Source organism: Ictalurus punctatus, chromosome 10, assembly GCF_001660625.3.
Source record: "Ictalurus punctatus breed USDA103 chromosome 10, Coco_2.0, whole genome shotgun sequence".
Lineage (NCBI taxonomy): Eukaryota > Metazoa > Chordata > Actinopteri > Siluriformes > Ictaluridae > Ictalurus > Ictalurus punctatus.
In genome coordinates, this window is record NC_030425.2 from 25783998 (window position 1) to 25798026 (window position 14029).

A 14029-nucleotide genomic window follows, 5' to 3' on the forward strand; every position below is an offset into this window, starting at 1 on the left:
GCAATCAAATCTGGCCTTTCTTGAGTATTACCAGTGGTTTGCATCTTGAGGTAAACCGTTTGTATTTATATTCATGAAGGTGTCTCTTGATTGTAGACTTTGACAATAATATGCCTACCTAATCCAGAGTGTTCTTGACTTGGCTAGATGTTGTGAAGGGGTTTATCTTTAACAAGGAAAGTATTCTGCATTTTTCCACTTTAGTTATCTTCTATGGTCTTCCAGGCCTTTTGGTGTTACTGAGCTCGCCAGTGCATTCCTTCTTTTTAAGAATGTACCAAATTGTTGATTCATGCACTCCTAAAGATTCTGCTGTCTCTCTGATAGGTCTGTCTTGCTTTTTCAGCCTAATGATGGCTTCCTTCACTTGCATCGACACCTCTTTTGACCTCATATTGAGAGTTCACACAATGAACAGCTACTAAATGCTAATTCACGCTTAGAATCATCTCCAGAGCTTTTATCGCCTTAATTTGTCAGGAAAAACGAGGAAACGGGCCACACCTGGCCTTGAAACTGCTTATGAGTCAATTGTCCAATAATTTTTTGGATCCTGAGGAAATGGAGGGATCCTTGAATTAAAGCTCAAAGTCTACACTTCAATCACATCTTGAGTGCTTCATTTCAATCCATTGTGGTGGTGTACAGAGGCAAAAGTACGAAAATTTGTGTCACTGTCCAAATACTTATTATGTGGCTATCATTGTGAATGTGTAAGGAATAAAATACTTGGGTGGTGCTTTTATAGGAAAGTAATCAATGTCAGGATGGTGTGATGCATTCCAATGTGAAGTGGAGTTACCCTGAAACTGATTCTTTTCCTATAACGATAACATGCATCAAAGTGTTTTATTCATGTTGTACAACAGTAATTTTCAAACAATTATTTAAAAAGACATGTCATTGGCCTTTCTTTTCATTCATTTCAATCCGATTTTATTTGTATAGCGCTTTTAACAATGGGCATTGTCACAAAGCAGCTTTACAGAAACAGAGTTACATATAATGTTGTGAAACATCTGCGAAACAAGGCAGTTCCTCTTATCACTTATGTTGTAGCGGCTGTAAACTGCCATTTCCTCACCAGCCTCTGTTTTTCTCTTTTGAAGTTAACAAAACAAACATCAAACTTAGAGAAACCACAAAGGAGTAAAGTTCACCATATGAAAAAATATTAGAGAAAATGAATCAACATCTGACCAATCAGAATCGAAAAGTCAGCAGTGTTGTGGTATAAACTGGAATGAAACATAAGAAGCGTAGATCACTTGGTATCATATTTACCTTCTGCCCTATCTGATACAGGCTAACACACCTGCCTTAGAAGATTCATCAGTGCGCATAGCCATATAAACTATTTCCAACCTGGCTGTGCTGAGACATACTGTTCCAATACTGGATACACAGTTATGACATTAATGTCGTGGTTCTGAAGGTTCTCTCAGGAAGCATAGCAACAGGGTCTGTGATATTTTTTATTTTTTTACTTTAGCTTGAAAATGACAATCACAATCCAGATTTTCTAAATAGTTATATTTATTATTGAGTTGTTAGCCTGTTGGATTTAATGGGTTTAATCCACACATCAATCGTTTAAAAACAAGTAGGCTCGTAAATAACGTTAACTTGGACCTAACGTGGTCATTTTGTGGAAGGTTCAGGAATTAAAAAGCTCTATGACTCTATGATGAATAGACAAAATATTCTTGTACACATTTAAATTTGTACTGTGTGGGTCTTGGTATTTTTTAAATTATTATTATTTTTTTACAGCTGCAAAAAGTTTGAGTACCCCTTAATGGTTAAGAGAAATGTCTATATACTGGTGTTGCAGGAATTATGAACAGTCTTTACTGACTAGGACTGTGTGCTCACTGAACTTCTCACTTCTCACAACACTATTACCTGGCCTGTGTCTTCCTTCTTTTCCTCCCCCCAGTTCCCTCTTTCTCATCTTATCCATTGCTGTTATCCCCTGCGTCTGTTTACTTTCGCCTCTCTGTGCCTGGGAAAGGTCAGCCCAGGCCGACAGGGAGAAAGGGATTAAGACAGAGAAAGAGTATTTCTTACAAGATGTCACCATCTTTAATGACAACACATACTAATTGCAAAACAAGCAGATGTATCAGGCAACTTGTTTTTATGAGTGTACTCCTCTATTTTATCATTTAATTATAACATATTCATTTTATCACTTTTTTCCTTTGGAAAAAGAGAAAACATGCATACGTGATATATTTCATATATATGACTAAAATGTTTACAGAACAAAGTAATGCATACTTTGGATGCTCCATATCATCTAACCTGTCCAATTCTATAAATATATTCGTACCATTTGTAGACTGAATTGCGTCATATTTTGACTAGTTATTGGCAGATGTTTGAGTTGTGTGGTTGTAAATAAGCTGAATGTGTGTAATTACTGTATGTATACTACTGTGTATTTGCTAATGTTTGGTTTAAGTGTGGAGATTAAGTCTGTGTGTATGTTTTGTATTTGTTTTGTGTGTGTACTGTAGTGATTCTGGCCTCTCTCTCTCTCTCTCTCTCTCTCTCTCTCTCTCTCTCTCTCTCTCTCTCTCTCTCTGTGCTTAAGGATTAGTGAATATTGCAGGCTGGGCATTAAAGGCTCAGAGCAAATCAACAATAGTGTGTACATTCATGTGTGTGCGTGTCTGTGTGTGTGTGTTTGTGTGTATGTGGGCAGATGTTTGACCTGCCGCCTCGGAGAGATCATCTGCACAGCTGTGCGGTTCTCAAATCTTGTCATGTTCTCTCTGGATCTCTCGCCTTGCTGGTTGTGTCTAAATGAGTCCAGTCTTAAAAGCTGATAAGAAAGCTGACATGAAGTAAATCCCACCAATCAAAACAGAAGTAAACAAAAAGCTGTTGATTCCCAAACATGTACATACTAGGAGTTTGCTTTAAACGTAACAAAGCATGTCACATCTTTTATATTGTCTTTAGGAGTGGAACCCTTCTGCTGTTGTAGCCCAACCACCCCAAAGTTCGACAGGCTGTGTGTTCTGCTCTCCACAGTTGTAAAGAGTGTTTATCTGAGTTACTGTTGGCTGAAACATTCTCATCTTACATCTCTCAACAACAAGGCATTTCCTCCTGCAGAACTGCAGCTCACTTTTTGCTTGTTCACCCATTTTCTGTCAACTCTAAAGAACGTTGTGTATGAAACTCCCAGCAGATCAGCAATTTCTAAAATCTTCAAAGACCTGTCCAGCTGGCACCAACAACTAGACTATACCAGTGGTTCCCAAACTTTTCCAGGGCAAGGCCCCCCAAATGGCATTAACATTTGACCGAGGCCCCCCTTTTGCAAGATGTCTTTAAAACACATTAAAAATACAGACTTCTGAATATATCCCCCTTTTTTTTATTAATAATTACATCTTGCATCTTTACATTACATTAGATTAGGAATTGATTGTGTGTGTGTGTGTGTGTGTGTGTGTGTGTGTGTGTGTGTGTGTGTGTGTGTGTGTGTGGTTGTCTGAGAGTGAGAAAGAGAAAATCATGTATTTATTTATTTTTCAGACCAAATTGTTGAGGCCCCGCGGGCGCCCCCTGGCGGCCCCCAAGGGGGCCGCGCCCCCCACTTTGAAAACCATTGGGCTATACCATAGTCAAAGTCACAGTGTGAGATCGCATTTTTCACCATTCTGATGTTTGATGTGACTGATTAACATTCTGATTAACTGAAGCTCTTGACATGCAGCTGCATGATTTCATGCCATGTGATTGGCTGAATGGATAATTGCAGGTGTACAGGTGTCTCTAATAAAGTGACCAGTGGGTGTATATAAGTATATTACTCTATATGTTGATATATACAGTATTTTAATACAGTATTAATATTGGTAATTTTAAAATGACCAATTAAAAATTTTGCATTTGGTCTACCTCACATGGACGATCATGTTTGGGGATATCATGCCCAAAAGGAAACTCCATATATGGTATTTCCGTACTGGTATATAGTGTAAACAGATTTTACTCATTAAACCCTAATTATTTCGACTAAAATATGTTTTTGTGTTTATTTAACATGTTTTAGTGAATTAGAAATAAGATTGTGTTTGACAACACTGCGCTGTCTTTAAGAGCTATAAATATAACGAGATATAAATACATCAGGAGTTGCTATTTTAAAAAAAATCTGCAAATCTCGCGATAAAAGGTGGTATTTGCAGACTCGCGAGACGATATAAATACGCAGTGTTTATGTTTGGCTACGGTTTGAACGTTTTCTGGCTCCTTACGCATTTCATTCTCTTTCCTCTGTCTCAGTTCGCCATGTCTTCAAAATATGCGTCTGTAGATTTCGAAATTTTCGGCAATGTTCAGGGTAGGTAGCTCAGAGTCAGTGTGTATGTGTGTGTGCGTGCGTCTGTGTATGGCGTGGACAAGATATCCCACAACCCTCTGCGCTCCGCTACAGTCAGCTGTAGAAACAAGAAGTGAATTCAAAAAGGCGAGATGTTTTAAATTGTTTACACATTAGTTATTTACATACAAGTATAGATAGATATACATATCGAATATATATGTATATATTTAATATACGATTTGTTATGTAAAGAAAAGAAAACAAACTCGTTATATCTTGGCAATGTATTAACATATAAATATGCATCAACGCAAATGACCACCAGGTGGCAACAAATACAGTTTATAACTCATTAATGTTTTAAATCATTAATGTTGTAACGTCATGAGCATTGAAGTCTTTATATATATATATATATATATATATATATATATATATATATATATATATATATATATATATATATATATATATATATATATATATATAAGGTTTTTTTTTTAAATCAAAATTTAGATCCAGAATTAGAATTGACATTATTTACCAGCCTAAATGTTTTTGAGATATTTCGTAACGTGCATGGACTGACAGGCTCCGCCCCCAGATAGCCTCATGTTTAAAAAAAAAAAAAAAGCAGATGATTTTTTTAAATATGAATTATACAGTGAATTATTCATTCAGCTTGATGTATTTATGTACAACAAATGAGTAACCTTTTTTTTTTTTTTTACTAAAACAAAGATTTTCTCATTTCAGGTGTGTGCTTCAGAATGGTAAGAAAATATTCATCTTACACAACTAGTTTAGTATTAAGGAAGATGTATGTAAAGAATACAACACAACGTGTTGTTATAGGAAAATGATCAACAATGCTGCAGTGTGATGAAACAAAGTTACTGTTTCCATCCTGAAGCTGTTTTCTTATAACAGCACATGCCAAAGTGTTTCATTCTTCATATATATACCAGAGTAATTTACCAATTAGTACAATTTATGAATAAATTCAACAAAAAAAAAAATCAGATGTTGTACTTTTTATCCATTTATTGTGACATTCATTGTTGTGGAAATGTCTACCAAACAAGTTATTTACAGTTATAGCTGCTATAAACATTCATTCCCTCACCAGCGTCTATTTTATCTTTCTCTTGGAGTTAATATGACAAAAAAAACACCTTGTCATGTTATTGAATAACCAGAACATGTAAACTCTTGTATTACGAAGAGTTTCCCATGGTGGAAAACTGACTGATACAAAGCCCTGGCACTGGAGATTCTTTCCATAATTTTTTTTTTTTAAATGTCTCCTTACAGAAAATGTCCCCATATTAATGATGTGTCATTTTTGCTTGTTTAATAGTAAAAAAAAATATTTATGTGAAGTGTCTGCTATACAAGATTTTATGAATGAGCTATTATTATAGAAGCATATAGTTATAGTGCATTAATGTAAACCTTGCCATCAGGACTACTGTCAGAGCTTCTGTCATATACCATTATTCCACATTTTCTGACCAATCAGAATTCAGAATTCAACAGCACTGTGGTGCAAAATGACATAAAGACGATTGCTATAATGACATGTTTCATGAAGAAATTGTAAAGATTGGTGATTACATAATCCATTTTGTGAAAGTGTGTGTAAGTCTGTGAGTGTGTAAGTCAGGTCATGTGACTGTGCAGTACACAGAGGATCAGGCGAAAAAGCTCGGCGTGAATGGCTGGGTGAAGAACACCAGACAGGGCACCGTGATCGGCCAGGTGCAGGGGCCTCCAGAGAAAGTCAGCGAGATGTGAGTACGAAGATCTCTTCCTGATCCACACTCACTGCTCAACATTGCTTGAGTTTTCAGACCATTTCCTATGAGTGCAAAAGTTTGCATCCCCCATGGTTTCTGGGTAATTGAATATATTACTTGTTTACATTTTATTATGAAGAACTTAGCCATGACAATACCTATGTTGATGAATAAATGAAGTATTCTGGACATTTAGACATCAATAAAACCATTTTACGTTATATCATGAAATATTTCAACCTATATGTCTCAATAAATAAATAAAAATTCTTGCATCAAAATGCTTGCATCACCCTGCAGTACCTCCTTCAAACAGCAGGCGGTGCAACTCGACCGATCTTTGTGTCATGGAAATCTCTAGAATACAGTTTTGTTTTTTTCTTTGAGCCTCTTCATGCTTCTGGATCACAAAATATAAACTACACCACCATCTGAATCCCTTGGAGGGGAAAATTGGAAAACACTTCCCCGTCCAGCATGCTCCTTCAAACAGTGGTTTTGATTTAAAATGCCCTTGTGAGCAGCGAGTGAGGTCATTTGTCCTGATGCAGATTTTAGGATCCATATCTGAAGTATATAATTGCTCTGCTAAAAAAAAAAAAAAAAAAAAAAAAAAAAAATAGTGAATGTGTCCCGGTTCATAGGGCCAGGCGCATGGCAGGGCGAGGAGAGATGATGTCATAGCATGAGAGTGGGCTGGGGTGACTCACGGGGCTGGGGAACGTATGACATCACAGTTCCCTAATGTAAACCAGACATGAGAGAGAGTAAAAGAGAGAGAGAGAGAGAGAGAGAGAGAGAGAGAGAGAGAGAGAGAGAGAGAGAGAGAGAGAGAGAGAGAGAGAGACCCACCCGGTCCCTAGTGGTTGTGTGTGAGGACAGCAGTATGTTGTGTGTATGCATGCACTGATTTGTGCATATTACAAGAAACAAATATAGTTGTAATTGCTAATGTGCTTTTTTGTTGTTGTTTATTGTTATTGTTTTTTTTTAAATAGACATTCTCCCTAGTTAACCGATTTGTTGTCCTTTCATTTAATATATAAATAACTGAGTTTCATCTCAATCATGAGTGCAGAAAAACCACCACTATTGTCCACCATTTTTGCATTTTTAGGGTTTAATCTCAAGTGACTCTTCAGTTCAGATGCACACGACCCCATGACCAAACTATCTAGGGATGGGAAATATAAATGCATCCTGATTCTCTCTTTGATGCACAAAATATCATTATCATTTACATTTCATACACCTCGAAAAGTGTCAAAAGCAGGAAACATTTGCGATGACAAACGGCCACTGAATACATTTACTCCTGTCACAGTTATTAAATATTCACCCAATTGCAATATTTGAGCTGATCGGAATGATTATTATTATTATTAGTTTTGTTTTTTTTGGTTGAACATTAGAGTTAAAAATCATACAGTATGTTTATACAGTCCCTCCAGGATTTTGCGATTTCAAAGAAATGAACGCTACATCGAGAAAACTCTGTGATATTCGGAAGAGCTTGCCAATTTTTAAAAAATTACAGAAGATTGTCCGCAGATTTGGGCCAAGAAGAGTCATGTGACGTCATCACGACGCACATTCAGCCAAAGCCCTCTTCGATTCATCTACGTCGAACATGAGTACAGCTAAAAGGTTTTTCATTTACTAACAAACATCACAGCGAAAGACAGTGCGCAACAATTTCATGCGATTGCGATTCGAGTAGTTTCCCACTAAAGCATAAAAGAACTCTGCAAATTTTCCTTGGCCACAGGTTTTAAACTATGAAGTATTGTAGTAGATTATTGATTTATGTAAATTTCTTTTAATTATAAAGTTTTATATAGACTTAGGATCATCATCATGATACCAAACTAAATAGAATTAGACTTATATTTTATTACTATTATTACAAACATAAAATCATTACTTGAGGTGAAAAATAGCTTTAAAAAAATATTAATTCATTCATTTTCATAGCGAGAATATTTCCTTTAAGTGCGAATGTTCACACACTCTTACTTGGAAATAATTAATTCATTCATCTTTAGTAAGGATCACAAGGCACCACGAACACACACACATATACACACTCGTTCCCACTATGGGAAATTTAGAAAAGGCAAGCTGCCTATGGGGCAGAGAACCAGAGAGCACGGAGGAAATGAAATTAAGCAGTATAAGAGGAATAAAACACTTCAGGATGTGCCGTTATTGGGAAATTATCAATGTGACGGTACTCTAATTTTGCCGTTGAGGATTTTCCTACAACACTTCCTGGAGTCTAAGAGGTAAACACGTATAATTAAGAGTAATTTCAACAACAACAACATGTAAATCATTAATGCAATGTAAATTATTAATCACAACCGTAGGCTAATCGTCAGCCAAAACTGACAGTCCTAAATAAATGACACCTTTTTATGATGTCATACTGAAAAATCTTGCTCTAAAATTAAGATGCATAAATCAGAAATAAATCAAATCTCAATTGGCTTCAAGATTCCCACCGTTGCCGAATAACACTGTATTTGTACGACTTCCTAATGTGCGTTTGAGAGAGATAGAGAGAGAGAGAGACTTGCCTCAATACAGTACTGAAAGCTCACTAAAAAGCTTTTCTCCATCAACCTGCTTTCTCCTCTTCTTCGTTCCGGTGCTTTAACTGGACATGTGAGAGAGCAGAAATGCGTTTGCTCATGAAATATTTAACCAGAGACAGAGACAGCTGTACAATCCTTTAATATGCCTTACCCTTCTCACTTCTTCCTTTTACTGTTTTCTTTTCCCGCCTCTCAGTTAAGGAAGGGGGAAAGGCAACAATATCATACCACAATGTTTTTACATTAAGATGCCAAAACTAATATCACCTGTTTTGACGGTGCCCGTGTTCAGCATTGAATATATTTGTGATGTCATGCTCCACAGTAGTGGTTAATGGCTCATATAAAAGTAGACACTCAGGGCTTTAAGAATTTACATAAGTATAACCTACTAGGTTTAAATGTAATAAATGTATTGTGGCCGTTGTATACTGTTTTGTACTGTCAAAAAAAGCTTTAGTTGTGCTGTCTGTGTTATCTCTGCACCAGTGTCATCGCCCAGCAGGGGGCTCACCCCCGCACCCTTTCCCATCACCCTGCTCACCAGCAGTTAAACACAGACTCTACACACAGTAACCCAACAGTGTCCTGACTAATCTTATAACAGACCTGCAACGACAAAATAATTAATTTGTTTATACTGATTGAAAATGTCCGATAAGCCGATTTACGTTCCACAACAATAAATGTAACTATAAGTGGATTAAAAAAAAGTATGGTGTTATTCTTTAAGAAATAAATAAATGGCGGACTTATATAGCGCTTTTATCCAAAGCACTTTACATTGGTTCTCATTCACCCATTTACACAGACACTCACACACCAATGGTAGCAGAGCTGCCATGCAAGGCGCTAACTTGCCATCGGGAGCAACTTGGGGTTTAGTGTCTTGCCCAAGGACACTTCGGCAGTCACGTGGGCCGGGAATTGAACCGCCAACCCTACGATTAGTGGAAACCCGCTCTACCACCTGAACCACAGCCGCCCAATAAAATAAAAATGGTAATCTTTGGTATAATTGCTGTAGTTTCAGAGGAGAAGAGGAATAAAACACTTCAGGATGTGCTGGTCTTCCGCTCCGTTGTTGATTATTTTCCTATAATTACAGATCCTGAAGTGGTTTATTCTTACATTTATTGTAATCACCCAGGCCTTCTCTTTCTCTTACTCTGTCTTCCAGATTACATTCAGCAATCTGTTCGTTTATGGTGTGTGTGTGTGTGTTTGTGTGTCCCATTGTGTGATGTTTAGAGCAGTTGTCCCAGCGGACTGTCATCGTACACACATTACAGTCACACATTATAGACACACACACACACACACACACACACACAAGAATAACATCCTTAACTGTAAAAAAAAAATAATAATTAAAAAAAAAAAAAAAAAAGACATCTCAGTGAAATACACACCATAACGTCCAAGTAGATTTCTGTGAGACATCTTGTGGTGCATCACGACGCAGCACAACTTTCAACAAAAATTGTTTATTACTCAGTGACACACCAAGGGCACAGTGCCATTTGGTGTCATCATTGCTGGCTGATATAATATCTGCTTTAGATTTCACCACGTGAGAAACCAAACACTCTGTCCAAGCCTCTGTTGGATTGGTGGTTCTTCTGACCCATGCTGTTTGTGGATAATCATCCAGCTGGAGGAAATTCCTTCCTATCAGCGTACTTCAATGTTATCAGACTTCCGCAACACCAAGGCAAGGACAAGTCTCCTTTCCTTTACTGCACAATAAACCACACACACACACTCACACACACACAAACATGGGCACTACTAGGAAAAGAGGAAGATTTTTTCACAATGGGAAAGTAACAGAAAGTCCTAGGTGGTTCGTAGTTAAAACCGAAGCGCATCGGCGCTGTGTAAACAAACACGAGTGCTAATAAGAGTTCAGCCAAGCGTAGCTTGTAGCTCATAGCTCTTGGCTCGACTGTGTGCACTATTCCTACAACCGGACGCAAACGCAACAATAAATCATACGTCCATGCAAAACTTTTTTCTCAGGGCTGGGTTTCCTGTTTTCAGTGAACTCCACCTAATCATTGATGTAATACTTCAGCTGGAACCAAACAAAGAAAAAAAAAAAAACAATACAAGTAAAAACATGATAGGAAATCTGGGTGAATGCAATGACGAACAGCAAGTACACCAACAATGACAACATACTAATCTGTACTCTGTGTGATAATCGTGTACGTTCTAAAAAGTTGAAATGACCGAATAACAAGAATGAATCAGCAGTTATTTGCTCACTGATGTTAGCATGAACAGAGACCAGTCAAATGAAGGGATGATGATGAGGTTCATGTTTTAATACGAGACATAGACTGATGCTGATCTTCAAAGTGAGAACTCATTTCTCATCGGATATAATTTCAAATATAGCAGTGTTTTCCATGTGTAGATTAGGTTATAAACAGTAGGTGTAGGCGATATGTATGTATGTATGTATTTATTTATTTATTTACGGTCTCTTTCATAAGATGTTCTTTTCTACACTTATTCATTATTAGTATTTAAAATCGCCATGTTTCAGGGAGTTAAAACCACAACTCTGTCCAACTGGACCTTGTAACTAAGTCTTCCAGTTGGCTTCTATTCTAAAAACATGGGGACATCTGAAAGGAACAAGGTCTGTAGTCCTCTACGTACACTTTGCAACTCGGAATAAGTGATCCTGAAGAGATTTCTTTCAAAGAGAGTCTTTCTTCATTAAATGCATCTGTTAAAAAAAAAAAAAAAGATCTGCTCCTCATAGTCCAAGTTTCGGCATACATTTGTTTCAGTTGTGCTTTTTAAACGATTTAGCCTTTGGGCTCCTCTTTCCTGGTAAGCATGGAAAGCCAAGGTGAGATGTCTTTAAGGGGAAATGGATATAACAAGATTTTTAAATGCTTTACTCGTGGTTTAGAAACATGCAAATGAGAAATATTTTGCTCAGGAAAACGTATAGTATTCAGAACTAACATTACACGATAACATTAAAACCACTGAATTATGTGGAGCATCTGACATGACATGAATAACATTGATTATCTCGTTACAGTGGCACCTGTCAAGGGGTGGGATATATTAGGCAGTATGTGTACAGTGAACAGTCAGTTCTCATAGTCGATGTGTTGGAAGCAGGAAATTTGGGCAAGCCTACGGATCAGAGCGACTTTGACAAGGGCCAAATTGTGATGGCTAGACGACTGGGTCAGAGCATCTCCAAAACGGCAGGTCTTGTGGAGTGTTCCTGGTATTCAATGGTTAGTACCTACAAAAAGTGGTCCAAGGAAGGACAAGGTCTGAGGTCTGATCCCACAGCAGAGCTATTGTAGCACAAATTTCTGAAAAGGTGAATGCTGGCTATGATAGAAAGATGTCAGAACAATGAGTGACACATCATACTTTTTAGCCATATTTCCATATAATGTTGTGGAACATCTGCGAAAAACAAGCTAATTCCTGTTGTCACTTAAGTTATAGCAGATAGAAAAATTGAGGCTGGTAAGAGAATGGCCGTTTATCTCTCTTGAAGTTAATAAGGCAAAAAAAAAAAAAAAAAGCAGTTTGTCAAGTTACTGAAAAACCAGAAAATGTAAACTCATCTGTCCTGAAGGCTTTCTGACACTGGAGACTCCTTTCATTACCATATCGATGATTACATGTTTTTCTTTGTTAAATAACAACACGTGATTTGTATTTTCCAGTTTAGAAGATAGATAAGTATCCATGTAGAGGGTATGATGGATGGATGGATGAATGGCACTGTTGAAATGTTTCCGTACAAAACTAAAGAAACAAAAACATATCTATAGCAACATATTTATTGACTATATATAGGGTGAACAAAATACAGTAAATGTGATTTTTTTTTTTTTTTTTTTTTGCCAAACTGAATCTTTAATCAGGACATTTCTTCCTGTACTGAAAATATCCTGAATTTCTCCTGCCTTCTGTCTGACTGTAACTCGTTTTAGGTAGTCTTGTACGCTGAGTGAATCAGATGTAGTCATGCACAACCACACACACACACACACACACACACACACACACACACACACAGACACACACAGATCCAATAAGAGCCTGCCTCTATGGCCTACCATGAGGATAATGCATTTAGAGGTCCTCAGAGGAATAACTGCATGAGCTGTTCCTACTCTGAAAGAGAGACAGATCGAAACAGAGAGAGAGAGAGAGAGAGAGAGAGAGAGAGAGAGAGAGAGAGAGAGAGAGATGCTTTCATGTGTAATCTGATTTCTCAGACTCCTCTGATGCATTTACTGATTTAGTTGATGTTGTTAGCTTTGCCTCATCTGCTATTCTACTTTGGAACTTCATAAAATGCCATTCATTGCAAAAGTTTGCATCCCCCCTTTCCAGGGTTAATTGGTTACAATAATGTTATAATAATTTTCCCTACTGTTCCACCCCTACAGTGTAAAAAGCCCTTTAATACAATTAATCTGTGTGTGTGTGTGTGTGTGTGTGTGTATATGTGTGTGTGTCCTTCGCTGTAGGAAGCACTGGCTGAGGTACGTCGGCAGTCCCAGCTCTCGCATCGACCGTGCTGAGTTCACTAACGAGAGGGACATTTCTAAACTGGAAATCCGTGGCTTCGGCACTCGTTACTGAATTCCGCCTACCAGACAACGGCTCCTTAACCTTTTCAGAACGTGTCCGTAAAAAATTCGGTCATACCATCTTCCCTGCTGAGTCACCTTCATTACCAGACTGTTTTATTTAAACCTAAACGAACAAAGCATTTCTCAAACTGTAACCAAAGCCTTAACTATTGCATTATTAATGCATTTATATTTATTAGGACATTTTATGTAGGTATAAAACCATTCATTATATTTACAAATGAGAGAAACTATATGTTTATTTCATTATTTATTTACTTGTGCCGAATTTTTTACTTCTCCAAATTTGTTACAGAATGTTACAGAATTGTCTTTTAACAACCCACTCCAAAATAAAATCATTACACTGAAACCCACATTCTGGTCAACAGCGCTCTCATTTCCCCGCACACATTTTGTCATTTTGATGGTGAAACGAAGCAGAACATGTACATATTATGTTCAAAGTCATACACACTAATAACCAGGCTTTACAGTATACACCAGGGGAAATGAATCACATTGATGAATGAATGGATGATGAATGAATCACATTTTCTTTTACCGGAGGAGGCAGTGTGAAGCTCTGGGCAATGTTCTGCTGGGAAACCTTGGGTCCTGGCATTCATGTGGACCACCTACCTAAACATTGCTGCA

General features: G+C 37.4%; 1 protein-coding gene across 5 annotated transcripts; it reads left to right on the forward strand.

The window, feature by feature from the left end:
* Positions 1–4108: 4108 nt before the first annotated feature.
* On the forward strand, positions 4109–13749 carry acyp2 (acylphosphatase 2, muscle type). 5 transcript variants are annotated; one of them, XM_047157910.2, is made up of 4 exons: positions 4109–4363; positions 5102–5118; positions 6008–6138; positions 9231–13248. In XM_047157910.2, exons 1-4 carry the CDS (start codon positions 4240–4242, stop codon positions 9331–9333), a joined length of 375 nt encoding a protein of 124 aa, XP_047013866.1. In that variant the 5' UTR covers positions 4109–4239; the 3' UTR covers positions 9334–13248.
* Positions 13750–14029: the final 280 nt, after the last annotated feature.

Excerpts from the sequence above, each read along its gene's own strand:
- acyp2 (XM_047157909.1), top strand. The coding sequence starts at position 4,240 with ATGTTTGGCTACGGTTTGAACGTTTTCTGGCTCCTTACGCATTTCATT. Across the intron at positions 6,139-13,267 it reads CCAGAGAAAGTCAGCGAGAT|GAAGCACTGGCTGAGGTACG; the intron begins GTGAGTACGAAG and ends CCTTCGCTGTAG.